Source organism: Penicillium macrosclerotiorum, assembly GCF_028827735.1.
Source record: "Penicillium macrosclerotiorum strain IBT 26536 chromosome Unknown utg000011l_segment0_segment0, whole genome shotgun sequence".
Taxonomy (NCBI): domain Eukaryota; kingdom Fungi; phylum Ascomycota; class Eurotiomycetes; order Eurotiales; family Aspergillaceae; genus Penicillium; species Penicillium macrosclerotiorum.
Window position 1 is genome coordinate 122,717 of NW_026643090.1, and position 19,989 is coordinate 142,705.

General features: G+C 54.0%; 7 protein-coding genes across 7 annotated transcripts; 4 read left to right on the top strand and 3 right to left on the bottom strand.

Annotated features, from left to right (window-relative positions):
• Nucleotides 1–442: 442 nt before the first annotated feature.
• Nucleotides 443–1,932, top strand: N7462_010996 (putative pyridine nucleotide-disulfide oxidoreductase AMID-like; the record flags this gene model as incomplete). The annotated part of the gene is made up of 4 exons (XM_057082710.1): nt 443–650; nt 705–1,046; nt 1,126–1,483; nt 1,548–1,932. 4 exons carry the CDS (start codon nt 443–445, stop codon nt 1,930–1,932), a joined length of 1,293 nt encoding a protein of 430 aa, XP_056928065.1.
• A 1,790-nt stretch (nt 1,933–3,722) lies between these two features.
• Nucleotides 3,723–4,499, top strand: N7462_010997 (glutathione S-transferase family protein; the record flags this gene model as incomplete). Its single annotated transcript, XM_057082711.1, has 2 exons — nt 3,723–3,776; nt 3,885–4,499. The coding sequence occupies 2 exons, from the start codon at nt 3,723–3,725 to the stop codon at nt 4,497–4,499; spliced, it is 669 nt and encodes a 222-aa protein (XP_056928066.1).
• A 356-nt stretch (nt 4,500–4,855) lies between these two features.
• Nucleotides 4,856–7,312, bottom strand: N7462_010998 (uncharacterized protein; the record flags this gene model as incomplete). Its single annotated transcript, XM_057082712.1, has 3 exons — nt 4,856–5,628; nt 5,727–6,838; nt 6,939–7,312. 3 exons carry the CDS (start codon nt 7,310–7,312, stop codon nt 4,856–4,858), a joined length of 2,259 nt encoding a protein of 752 aa, XP_056928067.1.
• Nucleotides 7,313–8,970: 1,658 nt separating this feature from the next.
• N7462_010999 (uncharacterized protein) lies at nt 8,971–10,514 on the top strand (the record flags this gene model as incomplete). The annotated part of the gene is made up of 4 exons (XM_057082713.1): nt 8,971–9,106; nt 9,195–9,317; nt 9,410–9,478; nt 9,574–10,514. 4 exons carry the CDS (start codon nt 8,971–8,973, stop codon nt 10,512–10,514), a joined length of 1,269 nt encoding a protein of 422 aa, XP_056928068.1.
• A 146-nt stretch (nt 10,515–10,660) lies between these two features.
• Nucleotides 10,661–12,465, bottom strand: N7462_011000 (rRNA (cytosine-C5-)-methyltransferase RCM1; the record flags this gene model as incomplete). The annotated part of the gene is made up of 2 exons (XM_057082714.1): nt 10,661–12,181; nt 12,268–12,465. 2 exons carry the CDS (start codon nt 12,463–12,465, stop codon nt 10,661–10,663), a joined length of 1,719 nt encoding a protein of 572 aa, XP_056928069.1.
• A 685-nt stretch (nt 12,466–13,150) lies between these two features.
• Nucleotides 13,151–13,825, top strand: N7462_011001 (GNAT family N-acetyltransferase; the record flags this gene model as incomplete). Its single annotated transcript, XM_057082715.1, has 1 exon — nt 13,151–13,825. The coding sequence occupies one exon, from the start codon at nt 13,151–13,153 to the stop codon at nt 13,823–13,825; it is 675 nt and encodes a 224-aa protein (XP_056928070.1).
• Nucleotides 13,826–14,621: 796 nt separating this feature from the next.
• N7462_011002 (FYVE zinc finger domain-containing protein) lies at nt 14,622–15,779 on the bottom strand (the record flags this gene model as incomplete). Its single annotated transcript, XM_057082716.1, has 1 exon — nt 14,622–15,779. The coding sequence occupies one exon, from the start codon at nt 15,777–15,779 to the stop codon at nt 14,622–14,624; it is 1,158 nt and encodes a 385-aa protein (XP_056928071.1).
• Between the last annotated feature and the right edge of the window lie 4,210 nt (nt 15,780–19,989).

Consider the following 19,989-nt stretch of genomic DNA (forward strand, 5'->3'; position numbering starts at 1 on the left):
ATCCATAAGACGCCCCCCACCTATTTTACCATTACTGGCGCTGGCGTACCTAGGCATTTGATTATTCTTAGTATGATTGTCTTCCTATGTCACGCCAGCTAAAACCGGGTCGGATCTGATAATTTTCGCGTGCACAGACGCCGAGCATGCCATGGCTGAACCTTGGGAGACACCCACTCATCCGCAGCTCTCCCTGGGCATAAGCACCCCAAAATCCTTCGAGAGGCGCCGATGTCGCATCTGATAAGATCCCGGATCAATGGGATGCCGAGCCAGGCAATCTATGCCCCCCACTCCCCAATAGTTCGTTCACGTTAGAATATAGAAGATATATTACTAGGAGGCTGAGGCCCCACGCCATGTGCACTTTTGCTTTCTCTTTTCCCGGCTTGCCTCAGTCTTTATCCCCCTTCGATCGCATCAAAGCTAACAATCACACGCAATGCCCTCTAACGATGGCTTACTAGCTGCTGCCCGGTCTTTCCGGGTTCTTGTCATTGGCGGTTCCTATGGCGGCCTCGCCGCGGCGCTAAATCTCTGGGATTTGTCCCGGGGTCGCCTGCCTCGTTTTAACTATGCATATGACGGCCCTCCTCCCGCACACCGTATTCCTATTCAAACAACTATCGTCGATGAACGAGACGGCTATTGTGGGCCTATCTTCCCTCCAGTCATATTACTCGTCTCCTAACAACGTCGTGCAGTTCATCTCATCGGTTCTCCCAAGGCTCTCGCCTGTGAGAAGATGGCCTCGGAATCCTGGACTCGATTTCAAGATATCCCAGCCCTCAAATCTCCCGGTTTCAAATTCATCCAGGGCAGTGTTAGTTCGGTAGATTGTGCCGCGAAGGTTGCTCATATTTTAGATGCCGAAACCAAGTTGACTCGGACGGAATCCTATGATTACCTTATTGTCGGAACAGGGTTGCGGCGAGTTTTTCCGACGGTACCACAGTCGTTGCACCGCGATGACTTCCTCACAGAAGCCAAGCAGCACATGGAGAATGTACGGAAAGCCCACAAGGGTGTGGTCGTAGTGGGTGGTGGTATGTCTTCGTCCTTTGATTTCAGTTTTGGCCAACTCTGGTTTCTCCGTCTTTAACACATCTGGTATCCGGGCCACAGGTGCGGTCGGAGTAGAGATGGCAGCGGAGTTGAAAATTCTCTACCCACAGCAGAAGATCACGCTGATTCATTCACGCGATCGACTCTTATCATCAGAACCATTGCCCGATGACTTCGCGGAACGAGTTGTTGCGATTTTGCGCGAGGAAGGAGTGGAAGTGATATTGGGACATCGTGTCGTTGACACTGTTGCAGAGGCCACTGAAGGAGAACAACAAACGTGGTGCCTGACGTTGGGAGATGGGCGAAAACTGAGAACGGGCTACGTGCTAAACGCTATCTCACGAAGCGCTCCCACGTCAAATTATTTGTCGCCAGAGGCTCTGGACGAGGAAGGCTATGTCAAGATCCACGCGTCGTAAGTCCTCTCCAACAGAAATAACCTCAGCTAGAATACGCTTTGACCATCATTGCTTGATCAGACTGCAGTTCTCAGGTGACGTCCCCAACGCCGAGCATCACTATGCCGTTGGAGATTTGGCTGCCTGGCCTGGCATCAAGCGCTGTGGGGGTGCTATGCATATGGGTCACTATGCTGCTTTGAACATTCATCAGCAGATGCTGACGGAGTGTGTTGGCGGTACGCCCGCCTTCAAAACCTTGAATCCCTTCCCATCAGTGATCGGTCTGGCCCTGGGTAAGAAGGCAGTCAGCTATACTCCAGACGAGGGCACTCGGCATGGTGAGGAGCTGCTGGCCAGTTTATTTGGAGAGGATATGGGAAATACCAGTAAGAATTACAGCATCCTGAATGGCGACCATGTTTCGATCACTGACTTTGAAATTCAGACTGCCGGAACTATATGAAACTAAGTGAGCCTTGTCAAGCGTGAGAAGGGCCTCGGACCATCGAGAAGGCAATGAAGTCGGTCTGGTTTGCATTTAGTTGGAGAAAGTGCTTGGTATGTGTTTTTTCCTGCCTATATTTGGCGACAAATCCATTGAATCAGTTAAGCGGAGAGGAGGTATTCATTATTTGCGGCTCCTGGCGTTGGTGTGGCGATCGAATGGTGTTAAGAAAAGAAATCACTCACTCCCATATTTGACCGCATGCAGAAATACAATTATTTCGTCGGAAAATGCACAGTATTATGATGTAGGCTTCGCTAGCTACACCCCGCAATGTTGGTGTGGAGTCTCAGGGGTTGAGAGTCGCTGTGTGGCATTGGTATAATCCAAGTGGTGACCCCTCATCTCGACGTGCCTCGTGTACCCGCCAGCATTTTTGGCAGTACGATGTATGCCGTCCTGATTTATCGCATGCGCCCGGTTTGAAGTGCCCACACGTCAAGCAAAGGACCAAAAACTCCCCTTGGGCCATCACCTGGGCGCCGGGGCCGTATCGCGCCATGCCGTCGCGTGGCATCAGCCCACAGTCAATGCAAAACCTTTTGCCGCTGTCGCGACCAGATCGGCTCCGGCGTCGATTCAGCATCCGATCTGCGAAGTGACATGCTGGGCGCAAGCGGCAGCAATAGCGACAAGTGTAGAGATCTCGACAACGGGCCCATTTAGTGGATTCGGCTTGTAGCAGCTGCTGGTGCGATGGGCGGGGCACCAGGTCGTAAAAATAGGCGCAGGTGAGGCGGAATTGTATATAGTCACATATGGGAAGAAAGGTGGCGATCAGGATGTGAAGCTCAGGTGGTAGATTGATGAAGAGTGACATCCAGGGCAAGAGGGGACGATGGATCAGCGGAGGGGCAGGCAGGGACAAGGGCAAGATGAGGTTCAAGTGCGGGAGAGGAGGGGGAGGCAAAAGAAAGCATCATCGAATGAGACTGTGAAATGCATTCCGGCAAACTTTTACCTCGGCATGCACCCGGGGTACCTTGGTGTAGATTTATATTTACTGAAGGGCCTTTTACCTTTCTCGTTCCCTCTCGTTCAATACTTCACAGTTTGTCGAGAGGGCCATGATAGTGATTCATTGTAAATCTGTCGGAGTATCAAGTTGGACTCTTAAGCTGATAGCACCCCTCGTGACGGAAGAAGTAGCCATCGGGCATTAATCGTGATTTCCTCCCCTCCCTCTCCTTTGGTGAGGTTTCCGTGGTTCTTTTTTCGACCTTTCTTGATGGCGCCATTCCCATGACATTTCGCGTGGTGGCTTTTCCCCGCGAAACCCAAAGATAAACCAACGAACCAACGCCACCAGATGCATTTTTTTCATGCTTAAAATCAAGCTTGAATGATATGACGGCATCCCTTCCCCATCTTCCAGATATCGACCGATTTCAATGCCTGCCTCTCCCTTCCTCCAATTCTCTTTCCTCCGCTTACACTTCGTACTCTGTACGGAGTTCGGAATCCTCTCTCCTTTGGTCTTCGGGTCTTCCCACTCGGCGGAATTCATTCCCTACCGATTAGCAATCGGGTTCCACACGATTCCACCCCACCTGTCATAACTAGTGCGACTCTGAATTATTAATGGGTTAATAATACAATTCAAGGGCGCTTTGGGGTGACAGGAGCAAGAAATGATTCTTGAAAGGAGGGGTTCATTGCAAGGACAAGATATAAACCCTTACCCAATTTGCCGCCATTTTCGCTCAAGGATTCATCACCTCTAACTCATACCTCTCCTCACTTCCACCATGGCACCATTCGGCACTATCTACTCCTACATGCCCAGTCCCCGGGTCATGAAGGTACGTTTTCGACCACCCCACCCCTTCTCCCCAATCCCCGCGAATGGCAGCGGGGAGAGATTGCTAGGAGCGATGGACTGACATAGGCATCACGCAAATTCTTAACAGATGCAAGCCGCCGCCAACTTTAACAATCTGGAACTTGCCATCTTCCCTGACTTTGCCATGGGCAAGACAAACAAGTCAGAGGATTTCTTGGCCAAGTTTCCGCTCGGCAAAGTGCCCGCCTTCGAGGCTGCGGACGGTACCACCCTCTTCGAATCCGACGCCATCGCCCAGTACATCGCTGAGAGTGGCCCCGCGGCAGCCCAGCTGCTGGGAGGAAGCCCGGCCGAGCGGGCCACCATCCGCCAATGGGTCTGCCTTGCGGATGGGGAGGTCAGTGGTCCGGTGACCCAACTGGCTCTGTGGCGCTTGAAGTTGAAGCCCTACGATGAGGCCACCGAGACCTTCAATCTGCAGCGCCTGGAGCGCACGCTGGCCTGCATGGAGACCCACCTCAAGGGGCGGATCTGGTTCGCCAGCAGTGACAAGATCAGCATGGCAGACATTAGCATCGCCGCCGCTCTGGTCTGGGGCTTCTCCATGGTCATTGATGCGGAGATGCGTCAGAAGTACCCCATCACCCTGGCTTGGTACGAACGTGTTCTGGAAGTCGATGAGGTGAAGCAGGCCTTTGGTGAGAAGAACTACGTGGAGAAGCGTCAGTCCTACGATGGCTAGGTTTTGATCAAGAACCCTCTTCTCTCATTCCCTCCCCCTCCTCTCGCTATGGGAGGATGAACAGAATAATGATATTAGTTATGACCATTCTCAATGACACGGTGATTTTTTGCTCCAACAGAAGAAGGATAGAAACTACATTTGATCAGGGATGATATAAAAATATATGGCGCTGTGTGAAAACGACGAAGATTATGTTATATATGTCGTGATAGACTCGAACCTGTGCGAGGGGTATTTTCAAACAAGGCTCGCCCTCTATCGCATGAGGCATTGTAGTTTATACAAGGATTCGGCTGCAATCGCAGGGTGCACTGCAGGAGAATGGTATATACAGGTCATGTTTGCATCAGACCTCAAAGACGCGCCATCCCATTCCTCTCGCTTCGGGGCTTTCCCAACACCCGGGCAAGGTTCCGACTGGCCCAATCGGCAATTGCCATGTTGGTAACCATCGGATTGACGCCACTGGCGCTGGGGAAGACCGAAGCGTCCACAACATACAGGCCATCCGTACCCCAGACCTGGCAATCTGGGTCGACGACACTGGACTTGGGAGAATTGCCCATCCGGCAAGTTCCCATCTGATGTGCACTGGCGAACAAACCTCGTTCCGGGTTCAAAGGCGACTTGCGACGCAGCTCCGCAATCCAGTTCTGTAGAGCGACATCGTTGGTTCCCTCAGGGCCCTCGGGATTGGAGGCATCGGGGCGAATGAATGGCGCAATATCACGATAGGTCGTGTGGAACTCTTTCGCGCCGGAAATATACGCAATCTTGGCGGCAGCGATCAAACCCTCTACGATATGACGTCGATCGAACGGAGACACCGTGTAATCGATGCGCGGGCGTCCATCCACTGGGTCGGGGAAGACTCGACCGCTGTCCCGATCCTTGATCAACGTTATGAAGCTGGTACTACGACTCATACCAGCCGCCCATAGTTTATAGTCCAGTCCATCGCGCCACGGGAAGACGGGGATATACACGGACGGCATCATGGACACGGCCTCGATCTTCACCCCATGGCCATGCCCGTCAAGGTCCTCGAACTCGTTTACCACAGTCGTCAACGCTCCTCCTTCCCAGGGACGAACTTCTTCGTCGAAAACCGCACCGGCGCCCATGACTATTGAATTCAAAATTAGTCCGTGGGTCCTTTTCCACAAACACAAATTGTCATGGAGAAATAGCAACAAAACAGACGCATAGAAAAGATGTGCTTACCAGGATGCAAATGCAGATGCCTGCCGACCTGTGAATTTTTGATGCCGCTACGGAGGAGCAACAACGGGCTCTGTAACGTGCCTGACGACACCACGACCTTTTTCGCCTTGATTACCACCTTCCGTTTCACAGCACCATGGTTGCTTAGGCCGAGATATGAGTCTCGCGACGTCCAGAGGCCCTCGATACCGCTGGCCACCCGTTTGCCATTTTTCTTCTCGAAGATCACCTGATTCGCCTTAAAGCCTTCGATGAAGACGGCGCCTGCGTTGGCCGCATCGGCCAGGAAGGTTTCAGTTGGGCCTTTTTTGCCGGTCGAAGCGCATCCCAGCGTGCAGTAGCCGCAATAGTGCTCGCTTTGGCCAGTGTTTTGCGGCACAGCCTTCGCAGCATATCCGAGCTGTCGTGCGCCTTCCAGGATGACGTTGTTCTGTCGGTTATGCTCGATGTGCTCCGTGTTGACACCCATTCGGTCACAGACACGATCCAGGCTACGCTGAAACTCTAACGATGTAAAGAATGGTAGACCCCCATCCGCCCACTCCTGGCGTACGTAGGCTTGCGTCTGGAGGGCCGCGGACCAGTTGACCGTGCCACCACCACCCCATGTCGAGCCGGCCAGGACAGCCATCGAGCCGTCTTCGCTGATGGTTGCGCCAGCATTTTCAAACATGCTCACGTAGGCTTCGTTCGGGGTCATAGGGAAATGCCTGCTCGAATACGAGTAGGACTTCTCCACAACTAGCACGCGGAGACCGGCCTCGGCGAGGTTCTTCGCCGTTACGGCGCCGCCGCAGCCGCTGCCGACAACGACCACGTCAGTCTCGAGCATCTCCGGCTCGTCGCTGGCGGGGAACTGCAGAAACTCGTAGGAAAAGCCATCGGTTGGCTTTCCATGAACGGGGACCCGCGGGAAGCCCAGAACCTGGTTGATAGTTGGGCTGGTCATCACCCATGACTTCTTCACCGTCGCCGTCAGTCCACGATAGACCGCCCGGAGAGGAGGTAACCGAGAAGTATCCCAGCCTTTGAACACCTTTTCCCGAAAGGCGATGGGCTGAAGATGTATCGGGGTGGTGGACCCGGTCAAGATCAAGGATCCCGCGCGGGTACTGGAAACACGCATCAGCCAATAGAGTCTACCGCGTCGAGATACATCTCGGAGGGGGAGGAGAATGGGATGGTGAGAAGGGGAAAGTGAAAGTGGCCTACTTGAGGGCGTTCATGATCAAACCAAAGCCATTCTTGCCTTCCTCGTGCACGTAATCCCCCAGGATGCGCTCGACGCATGCACGAAAGGCCGGGTTGGACGAGGCATCCTCCTCCAAGTATCCTGCCGCGACCTTTGCGGCGTCCGGGCCGGGAATCAAGGAAGACAGCTTGGAGATGGCGGAGTCCCAGTCGGCGGTCGAGATCACTTTATCCGTCGAGGATTTGACGGTGGCCGAAGTACGAATTGAGGGCACAATTGCATCCGCCAACGAGAACAGGGTCGTCCACTGTGCCTCCGAAAAGAAGGTGAGATCCGGTGCCGGGGGAAGAGGGACCTCCAGCGGCTTATAGGTGAATACAGGCTGGTCATCCATGGTATTCCGGAGATCGAACAGCGATGCTACCTAGAATCGAAAGCGGAAGTGGAAAGAGAGAGATGGATGACTAGATTCTCATTCGACAACGGCCAACGGGGAGAAGTTTCAAGGCGGGGGAGAGAAGAAGAGGGAACCAGCAGATCCACCAGGTGTATGTAAATGATCCAACACACAGATACAGATCAAGCGGATCAAGAGTGGAGAGGGGAGAGTGGACGCAGCCAGCGGGATATAGTGGACGCTATGTACTTCAGCGCTCCGTCATGCCACGCTAGTTTACGGACGACGAAGCACCCCCGGACCCCGAAGCGCGGACCCCACCGCGAAGATCTTCGTTCCCCGACGCTTGGTTGACCTACATTTATTTTTTTTGGAGTTATTGAAGTTATTTACGGGAGTAGAGCGGAGGATACCAAAAGCCGAGTCACCGGTGTATAGGGGTATTACTAGGGTATACACAGAGGGAGCTGCAAGGCCGTCGGGAGGGAAGAGTAAGTCGTCAACGCAAAAGCGGATCCCAAACGACCATTTCGACCTCATTAGAAGGCCTGGTCATCTGGCAGAGAAAGAGAGAAAGAAAAAGAGCCTCGGCTGTCAGAGCCCATTTTCGTTGGGCAAGTCTAGGCAAGTCTGGGCCAGTTGGGGGGGGCGCGTCTCGGAGAAGCTCGTGCCCCCTCCCCCGCCCCGGGGCAGCAGCCGAGATTCCACGCCATGTGAAATGGAGAACCCAATAAACGGAAAAATGAGAAGCTACAGTATTTTCTGCTTGAGTGCGACGCTAGTTGTAGCCAGAAGATGAGCTACGATCGAACCATTGGCATCTCCTCATTCAATCATCATCTGCTTGTTCGAACTCATCTCGTGCGCAGTCCATTCCTGTACGAAAGACGGAGTACATACTCCAATACGCATTGAACCATGTAACATGCAGTCGATCTTTCTCTCTCTCCCCCCTTCTTTCTCTTCTTTCTCTTCTTTCTCCCTGATCATTCATGATCAGTAGAAGTACTCCGTACCTCGTATGGTTTGATTTTCATAGGTGGAGACCGAGGGAGGGATCGTCCGATTTTGAGGGTCCGGTACATTACTACCCTTCTAGGAAACCCCTCGAACCCCAACCAGCCATGCCTACTCCGCACTCCGTAACTATACAAGCTCAGGCATCCTCCTGCATATTCGAACCCGAGCCTACGAACCAAGATCAGCCCCATGTCAGTACTTCGTAGAGAACTATGCCACGGCGGTAAGTAAAATGTGGAGCCTGGACGTGTTCCCAGTCCTGAGCTGTAGCACCACTCAACAAGGAGAGGTGGGTTACGTTTTGTCCCAGAATGGATACCATCATGGAGATAAACGGGGATGATCTCCATACATCATATTCCTTACACTTGTTAGCCTGCTGTCCATCCTCTGTCCATCCTCTCTAGTGCCCCTCTGAAGTCAATGATCTGTTGTAGAAGACCAGCCTGCGTAGTTTCACAAGTGCCGATGAAATATGCGGGCTCCAAATTCTCGGGCCGTTTGACGCGCGCGCGCGACAGGTGCTCCCGCGCGCACCTCAACTTTACCTCGACTCCTATCGACTCCCTACCTCTCCAACGCTCCAATCCCTCGCCAACCTTCGTCCCACTCTCCTCTCTCCAATCCATTCATCGATGGCAAGCGAGTCGGGCTCGTCCACCCCGCATCGTTCAGGCCCGCGGGCCTGTACTCTGCCCTCCGAGAAGGTCTTCTCCATCCAAATTGGCTCCGAGCTCTTTCGACTTTCCGGAGCCTCGATCGCCTCGGACGGTGAGTCGCGCGCCGCACACCTCCCTCCCTTCCTTCAGCGCGTTGGTCACAAAAGACTAACCATGATTATGTCTTGTGGCTTGATTAGCTCCTTCCTACTTCTCACAGTTCTTCGAGGAGCAATTGCGCATCTCCGACCCTTCCAATGTCCGAACCCTGTACATCGATCGCGACCCGGCCACATTTCAAGAAATTGCCCGTCATCTTCAAGGTAGACACAGATCATGAGATTCAACCCCTTGAAAGAGGGGTGGGGGACCTTGCTTTCCCCGGCGGGTGGCAGCAACTGATGCCCATGTGTAGGCTATCATGTTCGACCGCGAGATGGCGCACAATTCGTCAAGCTATTTGCCGACGCCCAATTCTACACATGTCGGCCTCCCTTCCTTCATAATTCTCCTCCCCTTTGTTGGATATCAATTCCATTTCTTGCGCTCGAAAAGCGTGCTAATATATCCCAACTCTAGTACCCCGCTTGATGTCCCAATTATTCGAGTCCGAGATCTTCATCCAGATCGGTGACCGCCATTTCCAGATCCCGCGCGACATCTTCTCCGGTCCTGGTGATTCCCCTAATTTCTTTACGTTAGGCTTTGGCGTCTTCTTTGCCTCCCCTTCGGAAGTCTTTCCTGGTCTTGATCGGGTGGGATTGCTGCGGCCACCTGCCATTGTCCCTCCAAGCGTCCCGAACCGGTCGGCCGACGTCTTCGCTGAACTCCTTCATCTCTTGCGCGGCTATCCCCTGCGTATTCGGGATGAGGACCATCGCGCAGAGCTCCTACGAGATTGCCGCTATTTTCATCTCCGGGGGCTCGAGCAAAAGTTGATACCTCACCAGATCAGCTTCAATCCCTTCCGGCAGCGATCGGAAATTGTCATCCGCCTGGAGGACGTCCGGCCATCCGGCATCCAGTTCGCTCTTAATAAACCCTCCCCAATCACCGTCAATTCCGTACTGTACGCGCGCCCTTTCCTCGATGAAAATCCAATCGACTTGATTCTCGACATTGGCGACGAATCCACTGTTGTCCATCCAGCAATCCAACGAGCCAACTTTGTTGGTTTGACCAAATCCCGTATGGCAAGTCTGTTACAGGTAGTGAGCAAGAAAGCGAATCAATTCGATTCTACATTGCTTGGAGGGCTGCCGATAAAGATTGTCTGGGATCAAACCACTGATATGACCATCGATGGCAAGTCCAACCCTTCGGCTCCGGCTGGTTCCATTTCAGACCCTGCAGCGAATGACCAGTCCCCCCAGCCAAGCGGCAACGATCTGAGGGATCCGAAAATGAACCATGGATTGTGCGAAATGGTCAATGGAGATTACAGCTGCAACCAGATGGAAATGGCGTCCTGGAGGCCGTACTGGTCGCTGTCAAGATGGATATCTATACTACGCCGCTAGTCCGCAACCAAAATCGAACATTTCTCTGATCATCGGAGGGTTCGGCTTGGCGAAAGCCCATTTGTTTCTAGTGATTTTTACATGCCGCTGGATGTATGATAAGCCCATCTCGTCAACAACCGCGTCCATCCGTTTCGAAAGTGGTTTTAATCAGAGAAGCCCTCCCATTCTCCGTCTTCGTCTCCAGATCGCTCTTCAGCGTCATCCTCTTCAGCTTGGTGATGCTTCCCCAGTTTGGATTGTCCCGAGGATGTGGATTTATCCTGTGAGTTGCGCACAAACCCGGCAACAAAGAAGCCACCTAGGCCCTCTGCGTCGCCAGACCAGCAACGTAAGCAAGCCTCCAGGTCTTCATTGGAGAGCTCGGCGACAGAGGCGCTGTCCTCCGATTCAACTCCTGTTTCAATATCTCGATCCCGCCGAACCCCGCGATGTTTCCACTGCTTCAAGCCCTTTGGTTGCTCATCACGACGCAAAAGCCGCCAACCTCGCTCCTTGGCGATATCGGACGCCAAAATGCGAGCCACCACCGCCTCGTTTTCAATGAGATGGATGGAGCAGGTGCTGTAGGTGACGTGAGTAGCACTGGGGAAACTCAGAGCGTGCTCCACAATACGTGCTTGAAGGTTTGACAGCTTGACAAGTCGTTCATTGTCGATAGTTCCGCTAGGGATATCATTCTCATCAGATGGGGCAGCCGTGGGCTCGCCCACCGTTGCTTTCGATTGGTGTTCCTCGGCGGCGTCCCGGTCCTCTGGGGCTCCGCGCTTCCGCTTCTTCCCCTGCTGCTTGATGCTCTTGGGTACTTTCGGCTGAGGAAGCTTCAGCTGAGGAACATCGTCTCGGCCCACGATACCACTTCCTGAGCAACTTGGATCGAGAAGCAAACCAGATACATTCTCAAATGTGGAATCCATTGGATCTAGTGCCAGGAAATCCTGCCCTTGTAGCACCGTTACGGTGGGATCGGCGCCGGCCAAGGACACCATTTTCTGGAGTGTTTTCGAGCGCACCTTGGAGGCATCCATGGAGAATATCTGTTTTCGTGGCGTCTTCTGCTTCCGGTGTTTGGCTAAAAGGGAGGCCATGTGGGTGGTTTTGTTTCCTGGCGCTGCGCAGCCATCCACCAAGTCACCCTCCCAGGCATCTTTTGCCCCTCGATCACCCAACAAGAGATAGGCGGGGAAACATGACGCCTTATCCTGTAGAATAATCTCTCCATTTCTGTATGCAGGCGACACGGTGAAGTCCGCTCCAAATGGGACAGCCACCAAGTCCGGGATATGGGGATCGAGATAGAGCAGTTTGCGTTTCGTTCGATCGTCATCGTCCGGGGTCAGCGCCGCCAGCGTATCGACCAGCTGGTAGTCCGCAAACGTCGTGCGAAGCTGATCGTCCAGCGTACTGCGAATGTTGTTAACTCGTACCCAGCGTGGGTACGTGAAGTGATCTGGTCCATGAGCCTCGCGCTTCTCGCGTCGAACAGCAGCTTTGAGCTGATCGACCGATGCACATCCTCGACGCACGCGAGCCTTAGTAAATTCTGCCCGGAGTCGTACTTTGTGACGTTCCAGGGCTTGTCGAATAGGGTGTGCAGCCGGGGCAGCAATCCCGTTCTTCGCGAGAAGGTGATCATGGACCAAGAGGAGTGCGAGGAGTGGCGTGAGCTAGAGCGAGCGAGTTCAAATTGGCTTGGTCAGTCAGTAGGCATCACCTGGGGGGAAGGGAGAGAAGCTCTCGGGATCCAGCCTACCTTACGCTCCAGGCTAAGGATGTCTGCATTCTCAATGACTTCTGCCAGGACAGTGTCCCATTTGGAGGCCTCAATGATGAGCGCATAGATCTGAGCCGGGGAGGCGCGCAAGTTGCGTGCGTTGTATATGCGAGACTTGAAGGAGCCTCCAGATGCGGGTGCAGTCAGAATGGCGACCGCATCGAAATAGAGGGACATTGAGAAACGACAGGTCGCTGGAACTTGCTTGGGGCGAAGAGTTTGGGGGAGGTTCCGATTGGGTTTTTTTTTTTGGGCGGTTCGATGCGGGCGGTCGGTCTTGTTGGTTTAGTTTGTTTGCAGGCGGTGAGAGCCATGTTTACGTCGGCTTCCTTGCACATGACCGAGGTCTGAGGCAGGGGGTCACGATTGATAAGATTGATTAGTTGGTATTTGATAATTCACCGCTTCGATTTGGGGATGAAAAGCTTGAATTGAATAAGAAGATCGTTACAGCTCATACTTCGTGGTTGGTGCATATTTCGACCACAGAGAATCAGCCTGAAGGGAGATATATAGTTCCGATCTGGATGGTGTATTCCTAAACACCACACAACTACATGCCTGTAGAGAGTGTATATCTCCATGTCTCCAGAGGTCTTTTTTTCCGAACGGATTCTTAAAGCCATTGAATATTCCTGAATAGCCCTACCGGTTTTCATTTTTGTCGGTGATTTACGGCTATCGATGAGGTCCAATTTTCCAAAAGGATCGCCGATAAGTTTCCGCGGAGCCACTTCCCTCTCATCCTCATCGCCCATCTTCTCTTCTTTATCAAGGTGAACATCATCCTTGACGACATAGATCCCTTGTGCCCCCCAGCTCTGAACCCGGCGCTTGGCTGAGCTCAATCGGCAGGTATTCAATGGCATTCCAACCCACCTTGACCACTGCCCTTCAGCCGCCTCCTGGCCCCGCGGCTCAGCTGGTCCTGCCCGACTCGTCCAGCACTCTTATCAACCCCCCAGTTTTCAATGATGCGATGATTGTCCGCATGCACGTCTTTGTGGACGAGCAGCACTGCTCTGCGGATGCCGAAATCGATGCCGACGATGCGCGGAGCTGGCAATGGGTGGTCTACGAGTCCTCCCCGCCGACTTCGCCTCGCACGCCCGTCGCCGTGATCCGCCTCGTTCCACCCCCGCAACCCCCGCACGCGCTCCTTACGCATCCGTCCAATCCGGCCTCGCAGACGCTGCCGGAATTCGACTGGGCACATGAGCCGTGCATCAAACTGACCCGGGTCGCCGTCCGGGCCGACTATCGGGGCCGCGGATTGGGCCGGCAACTCGTAGAGACGGCGCTGGTATGGGCGGCGGAGCATTCGGCGGACATAGACGAAGCCACGGCGCAACAGGCGGCACGCACCCAATGGAGCGGACCATCCGCCCAGTGGCGGGGGTTGGTGCTCGTGCATGCGCAGGCTGATGTGGAGCAGATGTATCACGGGCTGGGTTTCACGACGGACGAGTCCTTGGGCCGGTGGGAGGAGGAAGGGATCGAGCATGTAGGGATGTTTCGGCGGGTGAAATTACGGTGAAGACACAACAGCGAGAGAGGATAAAGCGAATGATCACGGGGTTCTATGGATCGGCATTATACAGACCTGCGTGCACAACGTTGCTTTCCGTAGATAGAAAAACGAGGAAGCCAGATAAAACTTTACGAAACGATACGAAGACGAGTACGAATTCAACATCATTAGGACTGGATTCTTCTAGAAAACATCAACCGACGTGCAGCTTTGCGTAGCAATTCCGTGACGTGTGGCAGGAGTAGATCGGAGATCAAGCATCAGGATCAGGCACCAGGAAAGGTAATACCAGGAGAAACAAACACTAAAGAAGCAACAGCACAAGGTTCTCACTCGAGGAGAAAATGGGGTATCCTGATCAACAAAACGGAGAAACAATCAAGAGACGAAGGCAGAGAGAAACAACAAGAATAAATAGCCACCGAAGTCTCATCATCGGAGCCATACGCGAGCGCAAGACCTTCTAAACATGCAAAAAGAAAGAAGAAAAAAAAAGAGCCGTAGCGTCCGGGGGTAAAACGGCATCATTGAAAATGGCGGCCGTCAAACCCAGGCGAGAAAAAAAAAAGATCAACATGCTCATAGCCGTGAGGGCCATAATAAACGCCATACCGATGGTCGCAAATCGAAATCCCTCGAGAGGAATACGAAAAAAAAAAGACAAGAGAAACAGAAGATGAAATGAGTCCAGATGCTTTGTGAGAGAAACACACAAGACTGGTGAAGCGAAGAAGAGAAGCACTGTCATCAGGACCTGCTGACCACAGGAAGCGCTGGCCACGTCTAGGGAAAAGGGAGCCGATTAGAAGGTGCTCCAATTCCAATCTCGGGGGACGCTGGCAGCGACCTCGGCCGTCTGACCCAGGTTGGCCTTCAAGGCTGCGCGACCCGAGTCTTCGCTGGCGTCCAGATCCTCAGCCTGTTCGGCAGCATCACCGTCGCCCTGCTTAGCTTGGGCGTCGATGGTGTCCTGAATCTTGGTCAGACGGTCGCTGCGATTCTCCTCCCAGCGCTGATAGGCACTCCAGCAGAGATCGCATGCACGCGATGGAACTCCGTCCGGATGGAAGCGAGCATTCTGGTCAAGGGGCACATTATGTGGGGTGTGCGAGGAGCAGAAGACATGACCGCAGTGGCGACAATGGTGCCGGCGCAGAAAGAGGCCAAAGGAGGAACGGCAGGTAGGCGAGTCACAGTTGGGGGAAGCCGAGTCCGCCTGAAAGAGCAGGTTAGTTTCGGGGAAGCTCGTTATACACAATATGTAGAGGGGAGAGGGGAACGAGAAGGCGAAGTTGGTCACAACGGCAAGTCTCCGACCGAGGCAATCGCGACATGGAAGCACGCCATCCCCCGAGGATCGAGGATGACGAGCGCGCCCATATAACCCACGACATTCATCCCGGGCGGCCATCACGCCATTTCCGGCTGGCGGCCTCGCATGGAATATAAAAAGGCAGGGTGGGGAAGGGAAGGAGGGAAGAAAGAAGCCAAAGAGGGAACTACTCACTTTCCAGTGATCGCGAGTTGGGAGCCCGGTGACCAACCCCAGGTGCTCATTCTTCATCCATTCATGCTCGGCAACCTTGCTGATGCCACTTGACTTGCTCTCCATGGTGGAGCGACGACTGATGGGTTCGGCGGTGTCCTCGTTCAGACTGTCGAGAGAACCGTGCACACTGCGCGGAGGGGTGATGGGAGATGATTTCTGGGGACGTTCGGTTGGGCGTAGGGCCGCGGGAACATACAGGGGGCCTTTCAGAGGACGCAGCTGACGGGACTGGAGGGGCAATTGGTGTAGGGCAGCGGTGGTGAGGCGAGGGGAGGTTGGGGAGTTGTTTGAAGGAGAGGTGGTGGCGGAGTTGGTAGGTGACGGGTGTCCATAAACCGAGATCTGATTGTTGGCCGGCCCGCCGGAATTGGCGGTGGTGGAGGACGGGGCTGTCAGAACGTGGGTGGCCATGTTGTACAGGACGTCCACGTCAGAAAAAGAAGGGGAAGGGGGGGGGGGGGAAGAAGAGAGGACAGAGGAGCAGGCGAAGAAGAGAGGAAGCTCCGTGAGAATTAAAGAGAACAGAAGCAGGAAGGTGGTGGCGGGAGTGGGACAGAGCCGTCCGGAAAGAGAGGCGTTGCAGGACAAGGAGGTGGGTATAGTCGTAGGGGAGTCCGGCAATATGGGGAACTCCGGGTCGTCCGTTGCGTCGGGGGGAGGGGGGAGAAGGACTCGTGGAACTCTTTTTGAATGCACGAGGGGAATGGGAGGCAACACGCGAGATCGGAGGATTCTTTGGAACCCAGAGGAAGTGATGATGTCGAGGGGGCAAAATGAAGAGAGCCGGATGAGAGTTCGATCCGCCCCGTTCAAGTACTCAGTACGCTTGTCCTCCAAATCCCGTGTCGGAAGAACGGGGGGGAAACGAAGAGGAGAGCGAGGATTACTACTCCGTACTCCGCTAGGACTTCAGCACACGACCACTGCGCAGACCGGGTCCGCCGTGGAGAAACGCCGCAATGAGCGGCAAACGGGGACGCGGTGAGTGGCCGAGGTTCGGTGGAGAACGGGATGAAGGAGCGTTGAGACTAGCCAGTCCGTCGGGATGAGAAAAGTGGAGCCAGGAGGGGGGGGGGGGGGGGGGGGGGGGCGACGAGACAAGAGGAGGAAGTGGGATTTCGGTGTGAAATTCAAAACAAGAGAAAAGATGAGAGACGGACGGGGAGAGGTAAGAAGAAGGGGAGGTGGATGAAGAAGAAGAAGAAGAAGAAGAAGAAGAACAAGAAGAAAAAAAAAGGGGAGGAGGAAGAAAATGGAGGAGGCGGTGATAAGTCGAGGTTGAGTTAAAGAGAGAGACAGAGAGAGTGCGAAGGGAGGGGAAGTCGGTGAAGAACCGCTCGATTGCCGGTTTAGTTACATCGAGATCCAAACGACGGAGGATATCTGATTTGACTGGAATGGAGATATGATAGCGGGCATAGCGGGCATAGCGGCACAATAGCTGGCATCGACAGGGCGAGGTGGTGGCGAGGGAAATGGTGGACCGCGAAGAGGATTCCGATTCATCATCTGGTAAATGTGTGCTATGGATCGACCGTGACTACTTGTGTCCGCCTCCTATCACCGCCAGGTTCGACTGGACTCGGAGTCTCGAAGGATCAGAATATACGATGGACTATAGTTGCTCATCTATCATTGGGCACGGACGAGACACTACATCACTACATGACTCAACGACGGGCCATCCTGGCACGAAAGCCATGGAAGGGAGGAAAACGCCGACCAACCGCGATGCCCCTGGACAGGAGGCGAACCAGATGAAATGATGTAAAGACGGGCGATGCTTGGGAGACCGGGGAGGTATCGGTACTTTCTGGAAGTACGACGCACACGGGACGAACAGCCAGGAGAGTCGGCTTGGATTCCAGGATCGGTTCAGGCATGTTGGATCCCTCTAGACTCCATTGTATACCAGATGGACCCTGTCCTCCACGAGGCGCGATCGTCGTTCCCTTCGCTCGAAAGCACACGCCACAGGATACGCGCTATCTAGACTGCGTCTTCGTCTCTTAGTGTATCCGAGGAGGAAGTCCCTCTCCCGATCTTCGCCAATCCATCTGGGGGATCGGCCGCACTGGTCGTACTTTGGACACACCGATGGTTGGCCAGGGCGAGTTTCTTCGCTGCTCCCGCTCTCTTATCGGTCTTGAGCCTTTTTGCGGCCTCTTGCTGCCTCCTGCTGCCTCTTACAGCTCTTGACCGCTGGTTGGGAACTCTTCGATCCTCGGGACAACTTCAAACTATCAGCCCCCCTTGTTCGCTGTCCAGAGGACAGCGAACAGAAAGACCATCGAACGGGTATCCGATAGCCCGGCTGCCTAGACATGCTGGGTTCTCTCCACCCAACTCCCACCGGGGCATCTCCGCTGCCCCGCTGGTCTCCGCGGGAGGCGACTCGTGGACGGGATGTGCAGATGTGCAGATGTACCGTGCTAAAATAACTCCGGGCGTCCCGAAAATGGACTGATGCAGATGTACCTTCATTCCAACAACATCTGGCAAGGTACACCCTCGCCTTGTATACACGATGTAGACTCACCTCAGGCCTGCGCAGGCGGACGCGAACCCTTCTTCTCCTCCACCCCCCCCCCCCCCGATTCACCCGGGCGGAAGAGCGGAATGTGGCCAGTTGGGATCGATTGATTTTGGGGCAGCACATAACAATCACACTCTGTTGCCCTTTTCGTCATTCCATATTCGGTGATTCTGATTCGTTCTTCCTGGACGGAGTAGCGAGTATCCGGACAACGTCCATTCTGTTGTTCGCATTTTGGGACAGAGTTCACGCTAGTGCCAGTAGTGCCCCTTTCCAGCCAATCAACCCGCAGGTGGCGTTTCTGGCTTATCGCTTGCTGCTGATTGGCCTCTCTGTTTGAGCGCCCATTCGACCCGATTTGGTGAAGCGCCGCTGGAGGGCCCTCGCGGGGACGATCATTGGCCCGCTCCCTTTCTCCGCCTCGCGCGGGCCACTGCTGGGCCGTGTCCTGTCGAGCCGAACTCGAACGGGGAACTCGAGTTGACCTCGAATCTCCCTCCCCATTTCCCACCAATCAATATCGAGGGGTTTCGAGTTCCCAAATTTGGCAATCGTCTGGAAGGATCGAATGTTGATCGAAGTGTGTTATGCGACTTCGCTTTTTCGCCCTTTTTCGTCCTTCGGCCCATACCCCAAGAGGCAGGCGGCTCATGCTCCTTCTTACGGTGCGCACCGAATCTTCTCGGCCAGCTCAACTCCTCCTGGTCTCACCGTGTGGACGTGGATGTTCGGTGGACGGAGGACGGCGTACATTACGATGCATTCATCGATCTATCCATCGCTGGACCAAAGTCCCCATCGAACTCGGGTCCTGGTATGAGCTGGGTAACTACAGTATTTTGGCAGTATACAACACAAAGAGCATCGGAATCGAATCGACTATAGCATATCCTTGTTTCCTACCTTCCTCATTTCTGGATTGACCATCTTGTCAATGGGCACAATCATCGCAATTGACTTCGAACACAAGGAGGCCAAATTTGAATTAAAAAAAAAAAAAAAAACAAAGCATCAGAGCGCGCGCGAGAGAAAGGTTTGCAGGTTGCAACGGGCTGGGCCCGAACGAGTCTGCTTGCATCCGTCTGTCCGTTCCGTTTCGGGACCCGAAAGTCGGCACTGCGCTCGGGACCTCGCAGGGTCCGGGGATTTTGGCAGAGCTCCCGGCGTTGCGATGCTTCAGGCATGATCCGGTGATGATCGTAGACCTCCTCATCAAGGCACATAGCACCGGCACTCTATGGTATGCAATATCGTAATTCCCACCACATGAAGCTCCATCGGTCTCTCTAGATTCCAGTGAATCTATATCCCTCACGACATCATCGTCGCAAGGGGTCGAGAATGGACCAATGGCCCGGCTGCATCATGCACAGATCCGCGATCACCAGAGACTTCCCCAGGTTCATTGCCAAAGGGTTAACACACACGTCTCATCACCGCTCAGATCCATCGCTGGCTTCTCTGAAGAAGGACGGAGATAGCGACGCACGGATCGCAGAAGTGTCGGGGACTTCCCATCGACCCCATCAACTCCTCGCATCGATCATGATTCCAGCATCCTGCGGGCCCCCCGTTCGATCGGGTTTCCGATCGGGTTTCCGGGGAACCCCAGATCCTGCGATCCAACTAAATTCCTGCGATCGCACAGTCTGAAGATCTTGAGATCATTACCGGACAATTGGATGCATCTAGCCCTGGATTCATGGGCGCCGCATCGCAAGCCACCGTACCTCAGATCAACTATGGTCGTTCGTCCATTTGAAGTCTAGTCATTACCGAGAGCGAACATGCTTTCCGCTTGCAGCCCGGGTGCTCCCGTACGCCGACACATTCACCACTGACATGCGCAGACGCGATGGAGTGTAACATGTACTGCTATGTACTGGCTTGCATTTGCATACACTTTCCCCCTCTCCTCCCCCGGACGCCAATGGCGTCATGACTCCGAGGGTTCGAGCAACCGCTTTTCTCGGTCTCACTCTCGCTCTCCTACGATACCATGAAACTAGCAAACTATCAATCCATGAATCCACAAGTACCTGGCCTTTCGGAATCCAATGAAAGGTTGATCTCATGTTGTGAAAA